This window comes from Psammomys obesus, unplaced genomic scaffold (genome assembly GCF_907164565.1).
Source record: "Psammomys obesus unplaced genomic scaffold, mPsaObe1.curated_primary_1811, whole genome shotgun sequence".
NCBI classification, from domain to species: Eukaryota; Metazoa; Chordata; class Mammalia; order Rodentia; family Muridae; genus Psammomys; species Psammomys obesus.
Window position 1 is genome coordinate 11,616,222 of NW_026596134.1, and position 22,535 is coordinate 11,638,756.

Below are 22,535 nucleotides of genomic sequence, written 5' to 3' on the forward strand. Positions count from 1 at the left end.
AAATAAATAAATAAATAAATAAATAAATAAATAAATAAATAAATAAATAAATATCCCAAACCCACAGATAGGAAAGCTTGATCTTATATGTTATACATATGCTTATACACATGCACTTTCAAGCTAAAAATAAACAACAACAAAAAAACAAATAGAAAAACAAAACAAAACCCCCAACAAACCAGCAAATAAAAACCCAAAACGTTTTTAAGGTATCAATCACTTAATACAATTTCCACCTTAACCAACGTCTTCAGTCAATTCCAGTTGTCCACACAAGGCCTCTTTGTAATCCTGCATTCCAATGAGCCCTTACAGACAGCACAAGGCATATCCTTCATAGCTCACTGCCACACTTAATTCAGCTGCCCTGGACACCACCTGACGGCCAGAGTGCGAGGCTGTGAGTGAGCGGTGTCACCTGCTCCTGCAGTAACAGACGACCGTAGGCTCCATATGTGTATAGGCCTCCAATCTGCTTTCTAACGTTTTGTGTTAGTTTCTATGATGTCTAAATCATGTCTAGAGGCTGTGGGAATTTGGCTTAGGTATTTTCCTTAGGTAGTTTTTAATCTCCAAGGGTAAAGAAAGCAGCTAACCACACTGTGCCCAGTGTACTGGGAAGAGGGCAGTTTGTGACACAAAACCTTAAAGGAGTTGTGTTGTTGTTGTTTTTTAACTTGCTTGCATGTTTTTTTATTTTAACTCACAACCCTTATTCTAAACTCTAGAGGTTGGTGGATAGACCTACTTTAAGTAGACCCAATTTGCTCTGAAAGGACTAATCTTATGAATTTAAAAGAACCAAGTAAGAAAAAAGAAAACTCTGGATGATATAGTTCTAGCTTCCTTAGATTCTAGATCAGCACAGTAAGGGACTTAATAACAGAATCTTCAATTAAGAGTTTTCAGGCACCGATTGCAATGGTGCACTCCTGTAGTAAGCCCAGGACATGGGGAGGAGAGGCAGGCAGATCTCTGTGAATTTGAGGCCAGCCTGGTCTACAAAGAGAGTACAGGACAGCCAAAACTACACAGAGAAACCCTACCTTGAAACAAACAAACAAACAAACAAAGCAAAGCAAAACTGAGTTCTCAGGCTGGGTATGGTAGCTCACCCCTAAAACCTCAATGCTGAGGCAAAAGGATCTTGAGTTTGTGGCTAGCTTGGATAACATAGTAAACTTGAGGCTAGCATGAACTACATAGTAAGACTCTGTTTCAAAACTAAGTCAATAAATTTTTTGAAAATTATATGAATGCCTGTGTCTACAAGGAGTGTAAATACCCCAGGAGGCCAGAAGGGGGCCTTGGATCCCCTGAAGTTAGAGTTCTAGGTAGCTGTAAGCTACCCAGACAGGGATGCTGTGAACTGAATCCAGGCCTCTATACAGAGCGGAACATACTCCTAACTGCTGAGCCACTCTCTAGCTGGGGTCTCTCTCAGTGTTAGGGAAGCAGAGACTGGATATCCAGGGATGGGTAGATCCCTGAGGTTCAGTGGCCAGCCAACCTATCCTCCTTGTTAATTTCCAGCCAGTGACACCAACCAGTGCAAACAACAACAACAAAAACCAAAACAACAACAACAAAAAAACCACCACAGGCCATACTTACCTGCTGCTCTATTGGCAATAGCAAAGAAATGGAACCGGCCTAGATACCCACCAGTAGATGAATGATTAATTAAGATGTGCCAGATATAGTGAAATTGTACTTAGCTGAAAAAAATTATGAAAATTTCAGGAAATGGATAGATATGGCAATATTATACTAAATGAGGTGATTCAAGCTCAGAAAAGGCAAAGCCATGTGTTGTCTCTCAGATGAATGTAGGTGAATTTTTTTTTCTGTGTGTGTGTAACTGGATGAAAATGTACCTAAAAAAACTAGAAAGGAGATGAAGAGAGGGTAAAAAGCGTTGGTGAGGTAACATGAGGGAAGGCCAAAAAGATGTCACCTGAAAACCAAGAGGAGACCAGTAGTGTGTGTGTGTGTGGGGGGGGGGGGGGGATTCTACTAAAGCACACACTTTGTTTGTAAATGACTTGGTACTCTTTTTGGTAATTTAATTTTTTAAATTAAAATGTAAAAACCCCGATCATAAATAGGGCAGGCTGAGTAATGACACCTGGGTGGTCTTCTGGCCACCACCTGCACGTGTGCAGCACCCACAGAGACATGAACATTACACACATGCAAGCACACAAAAAACATGAACACACATGCAAACACACACAAAACCAAAAAACAAACCCTTAAAACTACTCAGACTGATGTGGGGGCTCCATTCCCAGCACTGCTTAAAAACAAACTAACAAACAAATAACAATAATGCAAGAAATCAAATACTGGAAATTCCTACATTTATACTCCATTCTAAAGCGAAGAGCAGGTCTTAGAATTTGGGAAGCAAAATGGTTCTGCTTCCAGTCTGAGAAAGGAGCCGTTTGTAAACTCTTGTTTATTTTTTTCCAGATAGAATCTTGCTTTGTGGTCCAGATTTGCTTACAACACCCACCCTCTTGCTCCCCCTTCTACAGTGCTGGGGTTATGGGTGTACACCACAGGCTTTTCCCCCCTTCCCAATATATGAAATATTTCACACACTTGTGCGTTGTCCTTCCAGATACCGCGTGGACCTTTACCATTCAGATGCTGGCTGCTGCAAGGAGCACGGTTTATGGAATCCGAAGAGACCCCCCATCGTCTGTCCCCAGCTGAATACAAGGACCATGGCCTGTACCAATAAACCGAAAGCCTGGAACCCTGGGAGCTCTGAGCAAAGTCGCTGGTGACTCTAAACCCTTCAGACAATTTCTGAGGCTTTTAGTGTGATCTATATTTTTCTAGAACCCTATGGGGGGTTGGGTGGGTAGCATCTCTACCAGTAATGTGAACTGAGTTGGCAAAATGTACCCAAACAGTGCTTTGAAAAAGACATTTCTCAGCTAACAAAACCCTTTGTTTGGCCTAGGCTTTCCATATAGTTTAAGTTTGGAGACTGCTGACATTCAAAACTATGTTGGAGGTCTGTTTATCACTGAAGGCAAATAGCCTTTGTGACATACTAATGAAATTGTACCTTGTCATTCTGTCCACCAGGCTACCAACCTCATTAAGAAAACAAGGTCCTTGTCCTGTGGAAGAGGGGCTACTGTATTGTAAATGTCAAGACCACACAGGAAACGACTTCTAATTTGGAGGACTGGATCTGGTCAGCGTCAGATTTCACTGCTCCACATACAAGACTATCCTCCCTGAACGCCAGGAGCTTTCGGAACCAAGGCTGTCCTTACAGCCTCTTAATGGCTTTCTTTCGGTGGTTTATCTTCCATTTCACCAGGCAGTGCCTACTATGGCATAAGTCCAAAGCCACAGTTGCAGTAAGCGACACAAAAAGAATGAGAAGTACGATATAGATACCACCGAAGGGTCAGTCCAGATGAAAAGCAGCAGTGTTTCTTGCCAGGAGACAACTGGGGCCTGCCATTGACTGACCACAGCGAGCCCCCTTCCCATTCCAATTCCATCTCTGCTTACATCAAGGAGAAAGCTGGAGTGTTCAGAAAAAATGCAGCGCTTTTTGCTGTTGAGCTACAGTGGGCCCTGGATTCTTCTGCAAGCACCGGTAACATGGCTCCATTACAGCCACAAAAGCAAAATAAAGTCTACTTTGTAAAAGTATTTACTTACACAGGAGTGGAATCAAATAAATATTGAGCAAATAATAGGACATGTGTGCAGAGAATAAATAAAAACTAGAGAGGCAAGGTGAGGCAATGAAATTTGTCAAACTTTGCACCAGGAGGAAAGACAAAAATCTTAGGAAATTTTTTCACCAGACAGCAACTCAGAACGTCACCAGAAGTTTTATTAACAACTTAAAAAAAAAATGTCCATGGAGGGCTAGAGTTTTGACTCAGTGGGTAAGAGGGTTTGCCACGAGTTCCAATCCCCATCACCCACCTAAAAGCCTAGTGTGATCCCTATGTCTGCAACCCCAACTTTGTGGTGGAGACATGCAGGGCCTAGAGTTCAATAGCCAGCATAAGGAAGACACTGCCATCTTCAGGTTCGGTGGGAGAGCATGACTGACCAGAACAGAGAGCAATGGAGGAAGACACTCCACAACTACATGTGTAGACACACACCCACACCCCTGGGGTGGGGAGAGTGGTGAGGGGACACAAAGTTATGCAAAAAAGCACTCCATTTAGGACTTTGCTTCCTCTACCCCAAGCTGAGCCTACCCTATGCGGTATTTCTTCTACATATACATTGCTCCTCAGGCCTTTAAGACCTAGGCACCAAGACTCCTCCATGGAGGTCCTTCCTCTGAGCCCAGGAGTAAGCAGAATTAAGAACTGAAAAGAAAGTGTTAACAATATAGTTTCTATCGTAGGCACAAATTAACACATTAAAAAAATCTAAAAGTCAGGACGACCACAGATGCTCATTACATTTTACAGGGATAACCCTTCCTTGGAATCATTTCTGGAGTAGCGTGTGAGATTCTGAGAAGGAATCAGCGGGCTAAAAGACAGGTAAGCAACATTCCAGGCAGATGGAATCCACACTGTAGAAGTTCAGGTGGTAACTAGGCTCTAGGAATTAAGGTTTAGGAAGAGAGGGTTGGGATGAGGCAAGGCTGCTAACAGGCGAATTTTATTCTAAAAATAATGGGACTCCCACCGCGTGTTTATAAGAGGAGTGCTTGACCGTTTAGCCTTTCAGAACGATTACAGCCAGTATAACTCCGTGAACACGTGGCAGGGGCTGGGATGTGGGGTGCAGAAGAAGACGGTCAAGGAGCAGTGGGTAGTTTGGGGGTACAGTAAGCAAGTGGTGACGCTGCCAACTTTCCCCAGGCGCTCAGCTCTGCCCAGACTCACTTCCCCCTCAAGACAACCCTCTTTCACGGCCGTCCCCCTGGTGTGGAAACTTAGGGCACAGGGGTTCGGAGCCCGGCCCGTGGAGAAAGCGACGGCCAGCGGAAGGAGGGGGTGCCTCTGCAGCGCGCCCCGGGGGCCCAGACCGCAGGATCCGGGGTTCAGGGCGGAGGAGACCCCGCCCGAGGACCCCCGCCTCGCCGTTCTCCTCGCGGTCCGCACCGAACCCCTCCACTCTCAGCTCGCAACCTGGGCGCCGCCATCGGGAGGGCGGGCGCGGAGACACCTTACCTGCCCAGCGCGTCCGCCGCCGCCGAGACCCCGCCCCGCCGCACGTCCGCGCATGCGCGCAGTTCAAACGCGCTGGCGCCTCTGCCCGGCCAGCGGGGAGCGTCCCCTTTCCGCCTCCGGGTCCTAAAGAACGCCCGACTCGCGGGAGCATAATGGGAAGGGAATGCGTGGAGCTTTGGGGGGGACCTGGCTCCCGTCACTCTCCCTGCGGAGGGAGAAACGGAAAGCGTCCAGTGGCTTCTCTCCTAGTTGCTTAACAAACAGCACCCGCTTTCTGGGGATGCTCTCCGGCGGCCTCCAGGCTGTGAGGGCCGAGGCCGCGGCGTGCTTCGGGAGGAAGGAGAGCTGAAGCGAAAGGCGGGATAAAAAGTGAAATGAGCTCCCACGAGACGCGGAACCTCGAGTGACTGTCTCTCCCCCGAGACGGGCGTGTTCCTGCCAATCTCCCTGACGTGCGGCGGGGGGTCGAGGGGTGCGACCTTAAGCGGGTCTGGAGAACGAGGCTCCGGTCCACGGGCCTCCTCTCAGCCTCACGGCGGGCATCGCTTCCCGGGGGCTGGGTAATTCAGTGTAAACGCTCTAACGGGGTCATTGCGCTTAGTCGTCCTGGGCACGGCGTTAAGTGCCCCGGGTGAGCGCGAGGGCGGAAATAAACACAGTCGCTCCCCTGAGAGGCCATCAAAGGTCAATTGATTTACAATTCACTCACTGTGCGTGTGTGCTTTCTTTGCACTCTCCTGGCGTCCCCCACCAGGTCTAGCAAAGACGTGGGTCAAAATGACCGAAGGGAGTTTACTGCAGCTTTGGTAGAGAGCCTGAGCGCCGGGAAACAACCGGGGCCTGTTAAGACAGCGTCTCCCTCAGCGGCGTCCGAGGAGCCAGGGAAACTGAGAAGGGGCGGGACCAAGAGCTGGGGGCGGGCCCCGGGAGCCCCGCCCCGCTGTTAAACAGCGCCCCTGACCAATGACGGCGCGAGATCAACGTCAGCGGCTCGGAGGCTGGCCAATGGGAGGAGACGTTGGAGTTGCGCGGCCAAGTTGAGTCCTCCCCGCCGCAGGGGGCGGCGGGCGCGGCCGCGGTGGGCTGTGCGGTGCCCCGCCGGAGCCGGGGTGTCGTGTGATGGCTCGGGGTCGGCGTGGTTGGTCATGGCGACGTTCCTGTCCGACGTAGGCGCCCGGCCGCGGCCGTGCGAAGCCAGCGCCGCAGAACGCAGGAAGTGGGTGGAAGTAGGTGTGGGAGCCCGAGTTCGGACTTGAGCACGGCTGGGGTCGCTTCTGACGCTGCTCCTGGGTCTCCCTCCCGGGCCTGGCCGCAGGGCCGTGTCGCTTCCCCGCCCGCCGCACCGCCCTCGGCTCCCCACCTGCGCTCGCGTCTCTCCTCCCACCCCGCTAGCACCACCTTCCGAAGTGGTTTATAGGAATCGATTTGTCACCCTAGAGATCAAGTCTCTTAAACTTTGGGGACAGGGGACGGGGAAAAAAATCTTAATCAGCGTTTATGTTGCATTTTAAAAGCTCCACGACCAGGTGGAGTTTTAGATGTTCGTGTTGGGGGTTTCTGGCTTACTAACTGTAGGTGTTTAATATTCCTTAGGTATTTAAAGCATGTGACGAAGACAACAAAGGCTACCTAAGCCGAGAGGACTTTAAGGTTGCGATAGTAATGCTGTTTGGGTACAAACCCTCCAAGGTTAGAACCTTTTCTCTCTTCCCCTCGTCCGCTTCGCTCTCCTCTTCCTTCCTCTCTTTTCTGCCTTCCTCTTCTCCCTTCTTTGGATGGGGCAGACAATGCTCTAGAAAGGAATCCTAAGAAAATCGGCCTGGAGTACTTCTGCTGCCTGTCAGGGCAAAGCTCTGACTACTAAGCCGTTTCTAAGGAGTCTCCAATGCCGAATCCCCCCACCCCCAAATCCAAACAGACACGAATTGGATATCTATACCTATGGAGTTAACAAAACGTCGCCACGAGCCTCTTATAATTTATTAAAAAATATGGAATGGTAGAGAGGGAAGGCTGGGAGGGACGTTGCATTAAAATAGGAGAAATTTACCCACTAGCTGATATGTATAGTAGAATTTATGGGTGGCTTTGTTTAATTGGTAGAAGTAGTAAATTCATACAGTCCACAAAATCCCTTCACTTTCCTCTAGACTAGAGTCCCACTTACCAGTAGTTAACCAGCTTCTTTATTATTCTACATACGTGTATAGGCAAATCTTCTACTGAAAATATTTTCATGCTATCTTATTTTGACATACATTTTCCACTTAGCAGCAATCCCAAAGCATACACCATTACCACCTTAAAAAAAATAGTTGTATAGTATTCTCTTTAGCCAGTTTACCTTTTGTTATTGTTTGAATTCATTTCAGTACCTGAAAGCACTGTTGCAGTGAGCATCCTTTTATATACACACACACATACACATACACACACAGGTTATGCCTTTGTGGAACACACACACACGTGTGTGTGTGTGTGTGTGTGTGTGTGTGTGTATGTGTGTATTAATCATAGATATGTAATTGTACTACTTGGGAGCATGAGCAAAAAGATCAGGAGCTCAGGGTCAATTTGGGCTACATGACAAGACAACATTTTAGAACAATGACAAACAAACCAAAATACCAAGATTGCTAGAAATATAATTCCTAAGATAAGTCTCAGGATTTTTTGAAAATTTTTTTATTACCTTTCTTTTTCTCTTTATTGAGAAAGAGATAGCTAGACAGACAGACAGACAGGCAGGCACAGGTAGGCAGGAAGAAAGAATGCAGATAGATTGTGGCCCAGTGAGTTTCACTAGAGTTGTTTACAAGAACGTGGGCACCTTACCAGGGTCTACACCACTGAAGAATGTGTCTCCCTCCCATATCAACTGTTAACTCTGTGTAAATCCTCAGGGCTGGGGGCTTCCTATGAACCCCTCTGCCTTCCCTGGCAGGGCGTTGACAGGCCCAAGCGTGTGTAAGTAATCACAGCTGTTCTGAAGTCAGTGGTGCAGAAACCATATCATGCCCAGAGGTCAGCACTGCTTATCTCTACCCCCACCTCCTCTGATTCTTTCTTCCCACCCTGCTTCTTCTGCAACGTTCCCTGAGCCTTGGAGGGCGTATCTGAAATGTGTGGCCGTTACTCTCCAGAAAAGGCTGTAAGCTTCCTGGGTAATCAGATCACAGCTGAACCCCAATGAACCTTCTATTTTAGTGGAATAGTTTCCTCCTTAGCCCTGTCTTTGTGCTGTTCTGCCTGCCTGTTATAAGCAGTCTACAAATGGATCCATCCTTGTTAAGCTACTGAACTGGAACTAATCAGAGTCAAGACTGTCCAAATACAAAAGAGTAAAGTGCCACCATCAAGCAGAAGGATCACTCAAGTCTGCCTAGAATGCTTGCCCCTTCCCCCAAAACTTGACAGCGCTCTCCTGCTCCTCATGAGTCAGGATAGCTAGAGACTTTGTGATATCCCATTTCTGTACCCATCAGTGTACCAGACTGCACCGCAACTCCACAGTAAATATATTCTGCCCCCACCCCCAACACACACACACACACACACACAGTTATGAGTTCAGTCAGAGTGCTAGCCTGGTCTGGCTCTGAAATGGCAGCTGTTTCTGCTAACCTGGAATCATTTTACCACCATCGAAGGCAGATGGCCTGTAAAGGCTGAATGTTTTGAAGCATTGCCTTTGACCTGGGATCACCTGGAAGGATAGCTTATCTCATTTTGCTTATCTACCTTGAGTATTTGTTTAACTTAGGCCACGTGGAGAATTGAATGACAGGTACAGTAGTGTGGTAATGTACGTACACGTGATGAAATTTGGCAACTTTTACATATTGAGTTTACTGTTTTCTTCTTATCTTTTTAAAAATTTATTTATGTGGCTGGGCATATATGGGGGCCTTTGTGGAGGTCAGAGAAGAGCTTATGAGAGTCTGTTCTTTCTTTTGAGAATGTGAGTCCCAGGACTAACTCAGGTTACCAGGCATGATAGAAAGTGCTTTTTTATATATGCTGAGACACCTTACTGGCCCTCTCATTTTATTTTTTAGGAAAATGATATTTAACTGGTTACAGGTCATTAAACAATCAAGTACAACCTTAGCAAATCACCTATACACTTGTCTGGCATTTTACCAAAGAGGAACTTTTATCAGATAGGAAATGAAATACCTTCTTGTATTTCAAATTTTATGCTAGGTTCAGTGCTGGAGTTTGATTTCTCTCTCTCTCAGTTTTTCAAGACAAGGTTTTTCTTTGTAGCCTTGGCTATCCTAGACTTGCCTTGTAGACAAGGCTGGCCTCGAACTCACAGAGATCTGCCTGCCTCCCTGAGTGCTAGGATTACAGGCAATGTTCCCAGCTGGAGTTTAATTTTTAATATTGTTTTTGAACACATAAAATGCTGGTTATAAGTCAGCAAATTAAACAAGGCATATAAAAAATTCCTATCAGAGAAACTGTATTTTGAAGAATTAACTGCAAATTGTTATTTTGAGCAACCATGACACTGCAATAGTAGTTCACAGAAGACTTATACAGGAAGTCATTTATACTTTAATGTTTACACAATCCATTGTCAAATCTGTTTAATAAAAGGAGTATTTGCTAGCTGCTGGGGATGCAAAGTTGAATAAGCACGGTTTCTACTTTGAAGTAATTTTCTTTTTGTATAGCTCTTAGGAAGCTGATGTACATCAAGCTAGAGAAGACATTTACCAAATAGGAAGAAGGAGCCAGGTGGGTGGGCAGCTATAGTAGGCGTCATCTAGACTGGAGAAACCTGACTAATGTACTGTGGAGCATCTGGGAGCCCTTTGTGGCAGTAAGACAAGCTATGCCCTGTCTGGATGTGCTGGTAGAAAAAGAGTGGTGGCATCACCAAGGAGGAGAGAATTCAGAGGGAAATGGGTTCAGGGGTGTCAGTTGAGATGAGGGCAAATTGAGTGTCAGGTAGCTACAGGTGTTCCCTGTACATTTGATTGTTAGACACTGTATGGAGGTTGGAGGTTATTTATTTATTTATTTTTTTATGTTTTATAACACGAGGTTTATTTCCTGTCTGTGTACAAAGTTCTAGGTTGAGTTGGGCTCTTTTCCACGTTATCTTTTTGTTCTGGGATCCATGTTGGAAGTCCTGATCTAGATAAGCAATTCTTTTATTTATTTACTTATAAATTATAGTTTATTCATGTTGTATCCCAGCTGTAGCCCCCTCCCTTCTTCCCTCATTTTCTCCCATGCCCCTCCCCAAGTCCACTGATAGCGGAGGTCCTCCTCCTCTTTCCTCTGACCCTAGTCTATCAGGTCTCATCATTACAATTTGAGCTACCCCTAATAAACTGAGCCCCATATCTTCTTCCAGCCCCCCCCCCCACCTCTCTACCCAAATGCTGTTCCTGTGTTTACGAGATAGGACCTCAAAACTCCATACAGGCCACTCCACAGAGGAAGACAATGCAGCTAGTTCTGTATGGAGTTTTGAGGTCCTGTATGGAGTCCTGTATGGAGTTTTGAGGGCTTCTCTCAAATATAGGAATATAGGAACAGCATTTGGGTAGAGAGGTGGGGAGCTGGAAGAAGATATGGGGTTCAGTTTATTAGGGGTAGCTCAAATTGTAAGACCAAATGGCGTGCCATAGGATATGGATGTGAACAGTGCCAGTTCGAGGGAAAGCTTTGGGGACAGCTGCCTTTAACAATGGGCAGGGAGCTCATGACAAAGATGGACTGGGAACCATTGGGAAGGGACTCGAGGAAGCAGGGGACTCAAGATTATGTAAGAGTCAAGATTAGTACCAGAAAAAAAAATTGTTTTACTGTCAAGGCTCAGCTTCCTTACTGCTTACAAATAAAGCCCCTATAACCAATGGGAGGGAAATGCTCCTCTGTTAACTGAAAAATGAAGCTATTGTAACAACTACTTTACACATACACAGACACACACACACACACACACACACACACACATATATATATCAGAAAGGTTTTATTTTAGGTTATAATCTATATGAAAGACAGCCAAACTGCCTTCATCTATTTTAGTTAGTGGTCAGTAGAATGAAGTTTTGGGGTTCCCCTGGCAGATTAGTATTTGTTGTAGGTGTTAACGAACAAGAAAAACAACCATCACAGTGTCAACTGAGGTTATTCTTTACTAGGTTCAATAAAGTTGGCTTCCCATAAAATACATGTCTTTCCTTACCCTGGGAATTTAGAACTTGTACTTTGAAACATCTAATAAAATTTCACGTCCTCTTATTCTTCTTTTCCAGATAGAAGCGGATTCTATGATGTCTTCAGTAAATCCCAACACTTCTGGTAATGTGAAAGTTAATATTTTTAGTAGACATTCACAAAACTAAAATCAAGAACACTGTTATTAAGACAGATTGTACATTGTATTTAAACATGACTTTGCATCTCATTATTTAAAAGAAAAGCTTTAAATTTAAAAAACTGTTAATATACAAAGTAACAGGTTTTATTATAGTATTCCTTACACATTTGGTCCTGACTTGTCATCTTCCCCTCTCCCTCTTGCTGGTTCCCTTCCTCACCTCACAGCTCTCATCTGCGTTCATGTCACATGTGTTCTTTAACTTTCTCTTTTTCCTTACTTTTCTCCGCTTAAGGTCTGTGCATTTCCTCTCATGGTCCCCCTTCCAGTTTCATGTCCTGTACCAACGGCCCCCCACCAACACACATCTGAGTTCCAGATGTGAGAGTTTTGTTGTGTTGTTGTGTGTTGGCGGCATATGTATCTATGAAGAATTCTAGGACCTGCAAATTAAAGAAAATGAGTCTTTCTATGTCTGCCTTATTTCATTTTAATATGATGATCTCTAGTTGCACCCATTTTCCAGGTAACAACAATTTTATTTTTATGGTAGACTAAAACTCTATTGTATTATATATCATATTTTCTTTACCCGTTTTTCTGTTGATGGACATCTAGGATAATGGCATAACTTTGTGTTTTTAAATAGTGCTGCAGGAAACATAAGTATCGTGTTAGGGTTTCCTAGAGTAACAGAACTTACATATATTTGTGTGTGTATATATATACATATATGTACTTGTGTATGCAAATATACATACATGAATATATGTGTATATGCACATGTATGTGTGTGTATACATACATATGTGTGTGTGTGTGTGTGTGTGTGTGTATGGTGTTTATTTGAATGACTTACAGGCTGTGATTCACATAATCCAACAGTGGCTGGCTCTGAATGGAAAGTTCAAGAATCCAGAAGTTCCTCAGTCCATGAGACTGGATGTCTCAGCTGGTCTTTAGTATATGTTGGAATTCCAAGGAAGCAGACTCTAATTCCAGTAAGAAGTGAATGGGCTAAAAAGACAAAGGCCAGCAGGCAAAAAGCAAAAGCTTCCTCCTTATGTAGGCTTCCAGGAGAAGATCTGGCCCAGATTAAAACAAAAACAAAAACAAAACAAAAAAAAAATGTGTCTTTCTGATACCAGACACAGATTAAAGGCATGTGTGTTTCTGCCTTAAATTCTGGATTAGAAGTGGCTCTTCCTCCTTCAAGTTAAGCAGAAATCTCTCACTGGTGTGTCCTCCTCTTTGGATTTTGGTTAATTCCAGATGTAGTCAAGTTGACAACCAAGAATAGCCATCACACACAGGTATTTCTGTGGCATGTTAACTCAGAGTTCTTTAGGCATATACCCAAAAGTGTATATTCACTTTCTCTACTCTTATTCAATAGTTAATTCAGTCTTAGAGAAATACCACGTGAGAACTGAAAGGGATACAAGTAAGAAACAACTCACATTATGCTAATTTGTAGATGATAAGAGACCCTAAAGATTTCATGAGAAAACCGTTAAAGATGGTAAGCATTCAGCAAAGTAACAGGATAAAAACCTCTGTAGTTTTTCTTTATATAAACAGTGAGCATGCTCAGAGAGAAATCAGGGAAGCAAAGCAGTCACACTCATAATAGCTTCAAACAAACAAACAAACAAACAAAAAGGCTTCTATGGTACAAAGTTTAAAGCTCTTAAGAAATTAAAGATGAAGATAAAAAGTAGAAACATCTCACTCGTGGGGTGGCAGAATCAACACAGTTAAAATGTGTGTACTAGCAAAGGCAATCTACAGGTTTTGTGCAAACCCATCCAAATATGTCCAGTAGACTGGAGGTATATAGCTCTATAATTAAGATCCCCAGGTGTTCAGGACACCACACATGACCTGCGTGCTGTTACACAACTAGAACGCTGTCTTCAGAAGCCACCACAACCAGTGGGTGATAGGCCCAGTGTAGAAATACAGCAACAGTCAATTTTAAAAAGTCACTCCTTAACACAAACTGGGAGCCCTAGAAGTCATGCTTAGGCAAATTATAAGCCAAAACAGAGCAAATATGATGGTTTTAATCATCAGCCTGACAAAATCTCAGCCTACTTGGGAAGAGAGTCTCAGTGAGGGATTGTCTTGACTGCATTAATGGGAGAAGACCTGGCCCACGGTGGCGACATCATTCCCCGTGTTTGGGAATCTTGGACTGTATCAATGGAGGGAATGAGCTGAGCACAAGGAACACAGGCATTTGTTCTGTCCCTTCTCGACTGTGGCTGTGGCTGGCAGCTTCAAGTTCTTTTCCTGCCTTTTCCCATAGTGATAGATCATAATGGGATTTGTAAGCTGAATAAACACCTTTTCCCTTAAAGTTCTTTCTGTCAGGACATTTTTTTTTTTTTAATCACAGCAAAAGGAAACTAGAACAAGCCAAGTAGAAAAGTACCAAAAACAAACAAACAAAAACCCCAAACAACTAAAAATAAATAAAATGCAGTAGGAGATACTGTGACCTCAGTATATCTTCTTGGGTGTATGCGGTTTCTCCTCCTTTCTTGAGTGTTTCTCCTGGTAGTCTCTGCCGCTGCGGGGAGGGCTGTTAATTTCAGGTATCCGTACATGTTAAGTTGTTGTGTTCTTCCTGCTGTGTGGGACTCATGTTCCTCCCAGACTTCCCCAGGCCGAGCCCCACAGCTCTCACTGCCAGTTACCTACTTCATCTCTCGTATTTTGGGGTCACACTTCCCACATGGAATTCTGTGTAGAGGGAGCGCTGGAGAGCGTGGAAGGCCTGGCTGGTTGGATTTACCTTTGGGGCTAGGTGTCTTTGTTTGGCTGGCAGATTTGCTCACGCCTGGTAGACAGATGTTCAGTACACCTCTTCATGCTCTCTGACACCGCCTGAGGCAATGGCGGAGGTGGTCCCTTCTCAGGCAATTCTCTGAGGTGTACAATAGCATCTTCAGGCTCCTGTCCCACCTCTGCCTTCATTTATGGGGCCCACTCAGCCCCAGCTATCTTTTCATCTATACATAGCATGTTTAGCCCCTGATCATGTCTCTGCAACCTGCCCAGTGTTCCTCCAGATCACTGTAAATTACCGCGCCCATGTTCAGGGAAGGAAGCGTCTCCTACAAGCTGTCCCTGACTCCAGTGCAGATGAGCACTGTGGTGTAGCCGGGCACCTGCTAGCACCACTCCTGGCTGCTTCTCCATGACTGTCTCACATCAGCTTGGTGGCGGCGGCGGCTGCTGCTTCTCTTCCTCCTCCTCCTTCTTCTCTTTAGCTGGTTTTCTCTTAGAAGTCAGCTTTCTAGGTTGCACAGAGGCAGCTTCTCATTGACAGCAGTGGTTAATTTTGCCTGTCAGCTTGACACAAGCAAGAATCACCTGGAAAGGGTCTGGATTAGGTTGGTCTTTGGTCATTCCTATGAGGAGTTTTTTTTATGTTGAGTTATTGGAGGTGGAAGAGCCACCCTAAATATGGATGGTACCATTTCATGGGCTGGGCTCTGAACTGTCTGAGGAGAGAAAGCAAGCTGAGCGCTAAGCAGGCATGCATCCGTTTCTCCCTGTTCTTGACTGTGGTTGATATGGGACAGGATGTCATAAATCTGCCACAGCAGCTTTCGAACACTGATGGACTGTGGCCTGGAATTGTGAGCTAGAATAAACTTTTTCTCCCCCAGATTGTCATTGGGGTGTTTTATCATACCAGCAAATTAAACTAAGATATTCACTATCTTATCAAGAAGTTCTTCTCATTTTGATTTAATTTATAAGCACAATGAGTTTATAATGGGAAATTTTAAACCATTCAAAAACATGAAGACAAAAATGTCACTTATAATTTAACTTCCATTGGAAGATTCTGTTTTGATTTTCTCTGTGTGTGTGTGTGGGGGGGGGGGTTTAGCGTAAACATTTACCTGTCTTGTTACTGTGATAAAATACCTTACAAAAGCAACCTAAGTAGAAAAGAGTTAGTTTTGGGCTCTATTTCCTGGGTATAGTCCTTCATAGCAGAAAGTCATTCATGGTGGAAGGAGTTTGAGGTGGCTAGTGACATCTCTAGAGCCAGGAAGGAGAGATCAAGGAATGCATATTCAGCTTCCTCTGTCCTTTATTCAGCCCCAGCCCTAGCCAATGGAATGGTACCACCCACATTTAGCTAATCTGGATGCTCCCACACACACATAGGGAGTTTCCATGGTGATTGGAAATCCCTTTCAGTGAACAGACCAGGTCTTACTATGTAGCCACTGGTGGCCTCAAATTGTGATCGCCCATCTCGGCTTTCTACATGCTGGGAACACGGACTTGCTCTACCATGTCTGGCTCTGATGCTGTTTCCTGATCTGAGCAGCTGGAGGACTGAGAGTAATGCTGAACTAGGAGGGAAGGAAATGTTTGAGGCTGGGGGAGGTCAAGAGTTCATATTTTAGGATGTTGCATTTCAGAAGTCTTAATCCATATGTCAGATCAATTAAGTGTTTGCAAGTGGAACGCAGGAGAGCTCTGGGCTGAAGAAATAAAATTGGAATATTAGCATGTAGATGGCTTTTGAAATCATGCATGGGATGAGTATACATGGACAGAGATAGGCAGACAGATCTTAGGAACTGTACTTAATAGAGGAGTGGGTCATTTGAAGAATGAGGAAAGGGTAAAAGACACTTAGGAATGGCAGATGGGAAATCATGAATGTCGGTTGAAAAGCCAGAGGAAGTGGTAGTTCATGAAGAAGGTGGCCAGTGTTAGAAAGTGCTGCTGACAGGTCAGGTAGCAGCGTGAGGAGTACCCACTGTAACCTGGAAGGATGTGTAACGCTGACAGTGTTACAGGCTAGAGTAGGTTGGTGGTAAAAGGGGAGTGTGACGGTGTGACGGTCTGAGTAGTCTCACAGTAAGCCTGGAGTGGCCGGGGGTCAGAAGATCTTTTGTTTGTTGTTTTTAAAAGCTGGAAGAGTATGCCTCTGTGCTTCATGAAAGGGTCTGATGAAGAAGGAGGGGAAAAAGGAGTTGGGGAGCCAGAGAGAGAGCCAGCTAGCAAGTGGGCACATACCTTCTGTTTGAGGAGAGGGACTCCAGGTCATGCTGGGTTGGTTTCTCAAAGCTACGCCTTGCTTTGGGAAATGATTTAAAACTTACAAAAGCTGCCAAATAAAAATAGTAAAAAAACAAACAAACAACAAAAAAACAAAAACAAAAAAAACCCAGCTTTATTCCCTTTATCCAAATTCATTTATTATGAATATCTTCCCATTTGCCTTATCATCTGTCCCCCTATACTGTGTCTTTTCCCAGGACATTGGCTTTTTATTGTTGTTGTTCTTGCTTGTTTGTTTTTTAAATTTACCATCTATATTGTGTCTTTACCACTTGATCTAGTAATGTTCTTAATAGCTTTTCTCCCCCTTCACTACAAGAATTAGTTTTTGGTGTTATATCCCAATGATGTGGAATGTTTCTGTAACATATTGATAGCATTGATGACTTTGGTGAGTCTAGAGTTCGCCTCAGTTTTTGCTTAAACATAAATTAAGTAACTTTAAGTATAAAGGCACAGATAAGAGGATGAAAAACACATGGTACTAATAGCAATCAAAAGTCAACCAGGTAAGATAAAGTACAGTAAGCTGACGTGAAATGAAGGGATACTGCAGGAGAAGCATACTCATTTCAGGTGCTTCACCAAGGATGCTAAACAGTTGTCAGCAGCAAGGAGACACCAGCCAGTCAAGCTGTAGATGGCCCCCCTCCCCCAGCATGGCCAACCAGCAGCTTGCCCAGTTGTCATCTGTGGAGTTCTCCCCTCAGGAACTGCCAGGCCAGTTCTTCACAAGCCTTTACAGTACCTTCATGGAGCAGGCACATCTTACGGTATGTTCGCCTTTTGTGCTCCAATTATATTAGAATCAATAGCAGGGTGTGTGTGTGTGGAGGGGGGACAGTCCCAGCTACTTGGAAAGTAAGTATCTATCATGTGTCAGTAGATGAGGCCCCAAATAATCGGAAGAAAGAAATTACAAAGATTAAAGTGGAAACCAATGAGACTGAGAGGAGAAAGCCAAAGGAACTAAGAGCTGCCTTTTTTTTTTTTTTTAATTAGCGAATCAATAAAATGGAGAAACTTGCCCACATAGGTGGGGGGAGGGGAAATTATCAATTTCATGAATGACAGAGGTAGATTCCATGGTTACCTAAAGGATAGTTAGGTTATGTAACTTAATACCAACAGTTTAGCAACTTAGATTAAATCACTAGATTTCTTGAAAGACAGAAACTACTAGAAACCCAAGAAGAAAGAGATAATGGGAGCAGTCCCATCTCTATTAAAGAAATTGAATTTTTAGTGAAAACCCTATAAAGGAAGCTCTAGGCCCACATGGTTTCAGTGATACGATCTACCAAATATCAAAGAAAGAATAATAATAAGTAGTGGGATTTACAGTCTCTGCTGTCTTTCTTCTAAACATTTATTAAATCGTAGTCATGTTTCTCTGGGTGTACTTTCCTCTCTATTTTTGTATGTTGTAAAAATTTTACAGTTAAAAAATGTAAAAATGGGAATAAAAACAAGTAACACACATGTGATATCTAATTAGTACTACTCATGGTTTTGTGTAGTCAGTTAGATTGGTTTGCAATTGTAAGCCTTATCCTTGCAAAGCTTGTAAAAGTGTGTATTCCACAGATGCCATTCCTGATGGAGGACTCGCTGCCAACCTTGGCTCTTCACTCAGCAGCCTTTTTCGTTTGTGACATTAGGGAGTGTGCCCAGGGCCTCATGCGTCCGAGTCTGGTACTTCGGCAGTGAGCTCTGTTCCCGCCTTCCAGTACCATGTAGGCATTGCAGGAGGCGTAGTGCCGTGACGTTTTGAAATTGTTAACTATATTCTCATATACAGTATCCTATCGTAAGAGATCTTTTTCTCTTAAGATTTATTTTATTTCATGTGTGTGGGTATTTTGCCTGCATGTGTGAATGTACACGGTGTGAGTGCCTGGGTCCTGTGGAGGTCGGGAGTGGGCTTTGCATCCCCCGAAGCTAGTGTCAAAGACGGTTATGCAGCACCATGTGGGTGCTGGGAGCCAAACCCAGATCTTCCTCAAGAGCAACAACTAACCTTACACAGAGCTTTCTTTCCAGTGCTATCGTAAGATATCTTCATGATACTTAGATGGAAACCACATTTATTTGTTCTTCTTTTTCAGTTTTATGCAAAGATGTCTGCTTTCCTGTACACACACCTGTATGCAGGAGTTCACAAAGGCCAGCAGAGGGCACTGGATTCCCTGGAAGTGGAGTGACAGGCTCCTGTGAGCTGCCCAGTGTGGGTGATGGGAACCAAACCCAGGTCCTCTGCAAAAGCCGAAAATGCTTTTGCAGACAGTTAGCTCAACTAACTGTCCAGCCCATTTTGTTTTTTAATAAACAAGCTTAGATACCCTATATGAAGTATTGCTTTTAGAACTGTATTTTCAGAATAACAAGTATTTTACATAATCCCTAACTTAATATAGCTTCCCTAAGCTTTAATTTCTTTTTTGTTTTTCAGGATATTTTTCACACTTTCAAAATATTTTTTTCTCTGATGTTCAATTGGTTGTAATGTCTTGGTGGAACCTTCCCTCCATTCTCCCCTCTTAGAGCTTCTGTGTTTTTATTCCAGTCTATAAAGAGTTCTGTCTTTTGGCGGGAGGCTTTGCTGCTTCCTTAGTACCGACTGCATTTCTCTGTCCCAAGAATCACCTGATAATTAATGGCCTTTTCTGCCTGGACTAGGGTCATTATTTTTATATGGTATGTCTCTGTCCTGTGACTTTTCTGGCATGTTAAGTATGGCTGGGGCTAAAAGCACCTTAACAGAGATCATTTGCACAGGACTTTTTCTTATATATGCTTTTGGTTTTACATTAAGGCTCTGACTTCATGAGGAATTTTTAGTTGTTGGTGGTCTGTACTTTGTTTTATTCTTTCTTTGAGAAAGGAGTGTTAGGCAGTTCAAGCTGGTCTGAGGCTCTCTAAGAAGTTGGGTATGAAAAAAAGAAACATAAAATTTAAAAACAAACAAAAAAATAATTGTTTGGAAAAATGTATGAACTGTATCAATAAATGAAGACATTTTGGAACTTATAATACTTCAAATTTTATGCCTAAAGTTATCTATTCATGGTATGTGCACAAATTATTTATAAATACATGAAAAGAAAACCGATGCATCTTGAAAGAAATAAAATGCCTTAGAACACTTGGGGGAAAAAAACCAAAAACAAAGTTCAATATTTGGTAAGAAAGTAACTCTTAAAAAGGCATTTGTTTCTTGCCTCTAAATTCCAAAGATGCAGCAGAGATTGAGGGAAGAGCTAGACAATGACTGGCCCAAATTGAGACCCACCTCATGGCAGAGAGCCAACTCCTCACTCTATTAATGACATTGCTAGTCTGCTAGGTTTGCAGACAGGAGACTAGCATAACTCTTAGAGGACCATCCAGCAGCAAATTGAAACAGTTGAGGAGACTCCCAGCCACACATTAGGCAGAGATTGAGGATCCTAATGAAAGAGTTGAGGAAGGATAGAGGGACCTGGAGAGGACAAGAACACTACAGAAAGATAAACAGTTCACTAACCAAAGACCATGGGGTCTCACAGAGACAGAACCATGAAGCAAAGAGCATGCACTAACTGGTTTTTGGTCTCCTACACGTATGAAGCTGATGGGCATCTTGGTCTTCATGAGGAGCTTCTAGCAATTAGAGCAAGGGCTGTCTCTGACATGGACTCTGCTGCCTGCTTTTGGATCACTTTCCCCTACCCAGGCTTCCCTGTTGGACATCAGTGGAAGAGTTTCACTTAATCTTGATGGGACTTGATATTCCAGGAAGAGTTGGTAGGGTGGGGGGTTATCCCTTTTCTGAGGAGAACAGAAAGGATAAAAGGGGAAAGAGCGTGGGTGGATGGGACTGGAAGGAGAGGAGGGAGTTGGCTATGATAAGGATGTAAAGTGAATAAAATTCCAAAGTCTTAGACCAAAAAAAAAAAAAAAAAAAAAAAAAAAAAGGGGTTGGCTATGTCTCCACTTCCCCAGTTCAGGGACTGTAGGCAGTGGAGCTATTTCTTTAGTCCTCACAATGCAGAATTTCTCTCCTTCGCTACAGGAATCAACTGTGAGGTTAACTTGACTTTCTTTAGTTTTATGAGGTATACGGAAATGTGTGGATTCTGAAAGAAAGCCCTCCTAATTCTTTACCTAATTCTTTCCTGTGGAGGAAGTTCTTTGACGTGATGGTTAATTTCCAGGGTAACTTCCCCTATACTCAGAATGTCCTCAGGTCTCTTCCTAATAAACGCTCGCTCACATTTAGTAAGATATAGCTACATGAAAAGGTATTCCCGTGTGAGATAAATTCATAGGTTTTCACCCTGTGTAAAAAGTGGGATGTGTATTGGAGGATAAATTCTGGCAGAAGGTTTTCTCTTCATTCCAGAAGTGTTTCCTGTGTGTGTGAGTACTCTGCAGTTAAGTCAGGTTTGGTTTGTGGCATGCCATCTATACTCCCCGTCTAGGTGTTTGTTCTGATGTGATCATGAACTCTCCGTTTTTGGTGACTCTAGTGACTGAGTGCTGCCTTCCTTCAGAGTGCTTGTCATTTGCACCGGTCATGGAGCTTCCTTTGGGCAGCTTTATTGTACAGGCGCAGCTGTTCCACGTTCAGTACACTGGCATGGCTTCTCCTGTGCCTGAGTTCTGTGCATAAGAGGCACATTTTCTCAGATTCATCATGTCCGAAAGGTTACTTCACCTGGAGTTTTTCCAAACTGCAAACAGACTTAGAGCTCTCTAACTCTGATAATGTGCTTGGGAACTTACTCCAGGATGCGCTTCCTTGCACTTAGTATCAAAGAATGATTCTGACAACCATTTCTCAACCACGTCATTAGGATGCTTCTTTCCATAATTTAATTTTAAGGTGTATTTCACTAAGTGAATTAGACATTTGAGAAACTCAGGTGGGTAGCAGAGGAAGGGATAGTTTAAAAGGTTGAAAGGTTGAGATCAAATGCAGGTACCTAGTGTCTTGTTCCAAATTACCTGTGATGACCTGCTTTTGTCTCCAGGCTTCTGGTATTTTCCTTCTCCCAGTTTGAGATCAATATCAAATTATCTTTCTTAGAGCATCTCTTTCTTCAGGATTAGAGGGATAGATTTAGATAACTCGTGTACCAACTCTCTCTGTCCAGCTTCAGTGTGTGTTTATTTGACTGGTGAAAGTCGAGGCTACAAACCTCTAAAAGAAACAGTTAAATAGCTGTTCCGTAAGAAATTACCATTGAACTCCGCTGCTAACATGAATTCCTCCTATTAGAACTGCCAATCCAAAACCAATTTCACACCATCAACTCCTTTCCTTCCCAGTAGATTACAAGGCTCACATTTACCACATGGCCTTTTTCTCGAAAGAAATGGATTATGTACAGATTCAATGTCCTCAAATATATTGTTCCTCCCTCTCCGTAGAGTGTTTTTCACATTTATTTTATGTTTTTATATGTGTGAGTGTTTCATGTATATGTGTGTGCCTGTGGGCGGTAGTGAGCCACGACATGAGTGCTGTGACCTGCACCTCTGCAAGGACAATAAGAGCTGTTCACCACTGAACCATCTCTAGTCTTTCTACATGGTGTTTTGACTGAAGGAGTTAAGTGTTGGTCTTAGCTTCCTGGAATGTACCTACTTTGATAATATGTTTCCCAAGGTTCTTGTAGGTATTTGAACTGGGAATTCTCTTTCTGCTACCCATAGTTTGTTGTTGTTGTTGTTGATGTTTGTTTTTTTGCTCGCTTGCTTGTTTGTTTTTTAAAGACAGAGTCCCATATAGCCCAAGCTAGCTTCAAACTTTCTGCTTAGTCAAGGGTAACCCTGAACTTGTGATCCTCCTGTCTGTATATCCGAAGTTTTGGCATTAGAGACCCAATTCACCATACCTGACTCCATAGCTCTTCTTCAAG

The 22,535-nt window shown here is 43.6% G+C and overlaps 2 protein-coding genes across 4 annotated transcripts in view; one reads left to right on the forward strand and one right to left on the reverse strand.

Moving 5' to 3' along the window:
• Window positions 1-5,914, reverse strand: part of Tdp1 (tyrosyl-DNA phosphodiesterase 1) — a 77,298-nt gene extending 71,384 nt beyond the window's left edge. The window contains exon 1 of one of the 2 annotated variants that reach the window (XM_055593265.1): window positions 5,893-5,914. The gene's annotated coding sequence lies outside the window, so the exon portion shown is untranslated. Of the gene's footprint in view, window positions 1-5,183; window positions 5,217-5,892 lie in introns of those variants that run through there. The other variant, XM_055593264.1, reaches the window with a different exon arrangement.
• A 314-nt stretch (window positions 5,915-6,228) lies between these two features.
• The window catches only part of Efcab11 (EF-hand calcium binding domain 11), a 75,635-nt gene continuing 59,328 nt past the window's right edge, over window positions 6,229-22,535 (forward strand). For both annotated transcript variants that reach the window (XM_055592974.1, XM_055592975.1), the window contains exons 1-3: window positions 6,229-6,409; window positions 6,777-6,872; window positions 11,465-11,510. In XM_055592974.1, coding sequence (XP_055448949.1) covers window positions 6,329-6,409; window positions 6,777-6,872; window positions 11,465-11,510 — 223 coding nt within the window. In that variant the 5' untranslated portion in view covers window positions 6,229-6,328. The remainder of the gene's footprint in view (window positions 6,410-6,776; window positions 6,873-11,464; window positions 11,511-22,535) is intronic.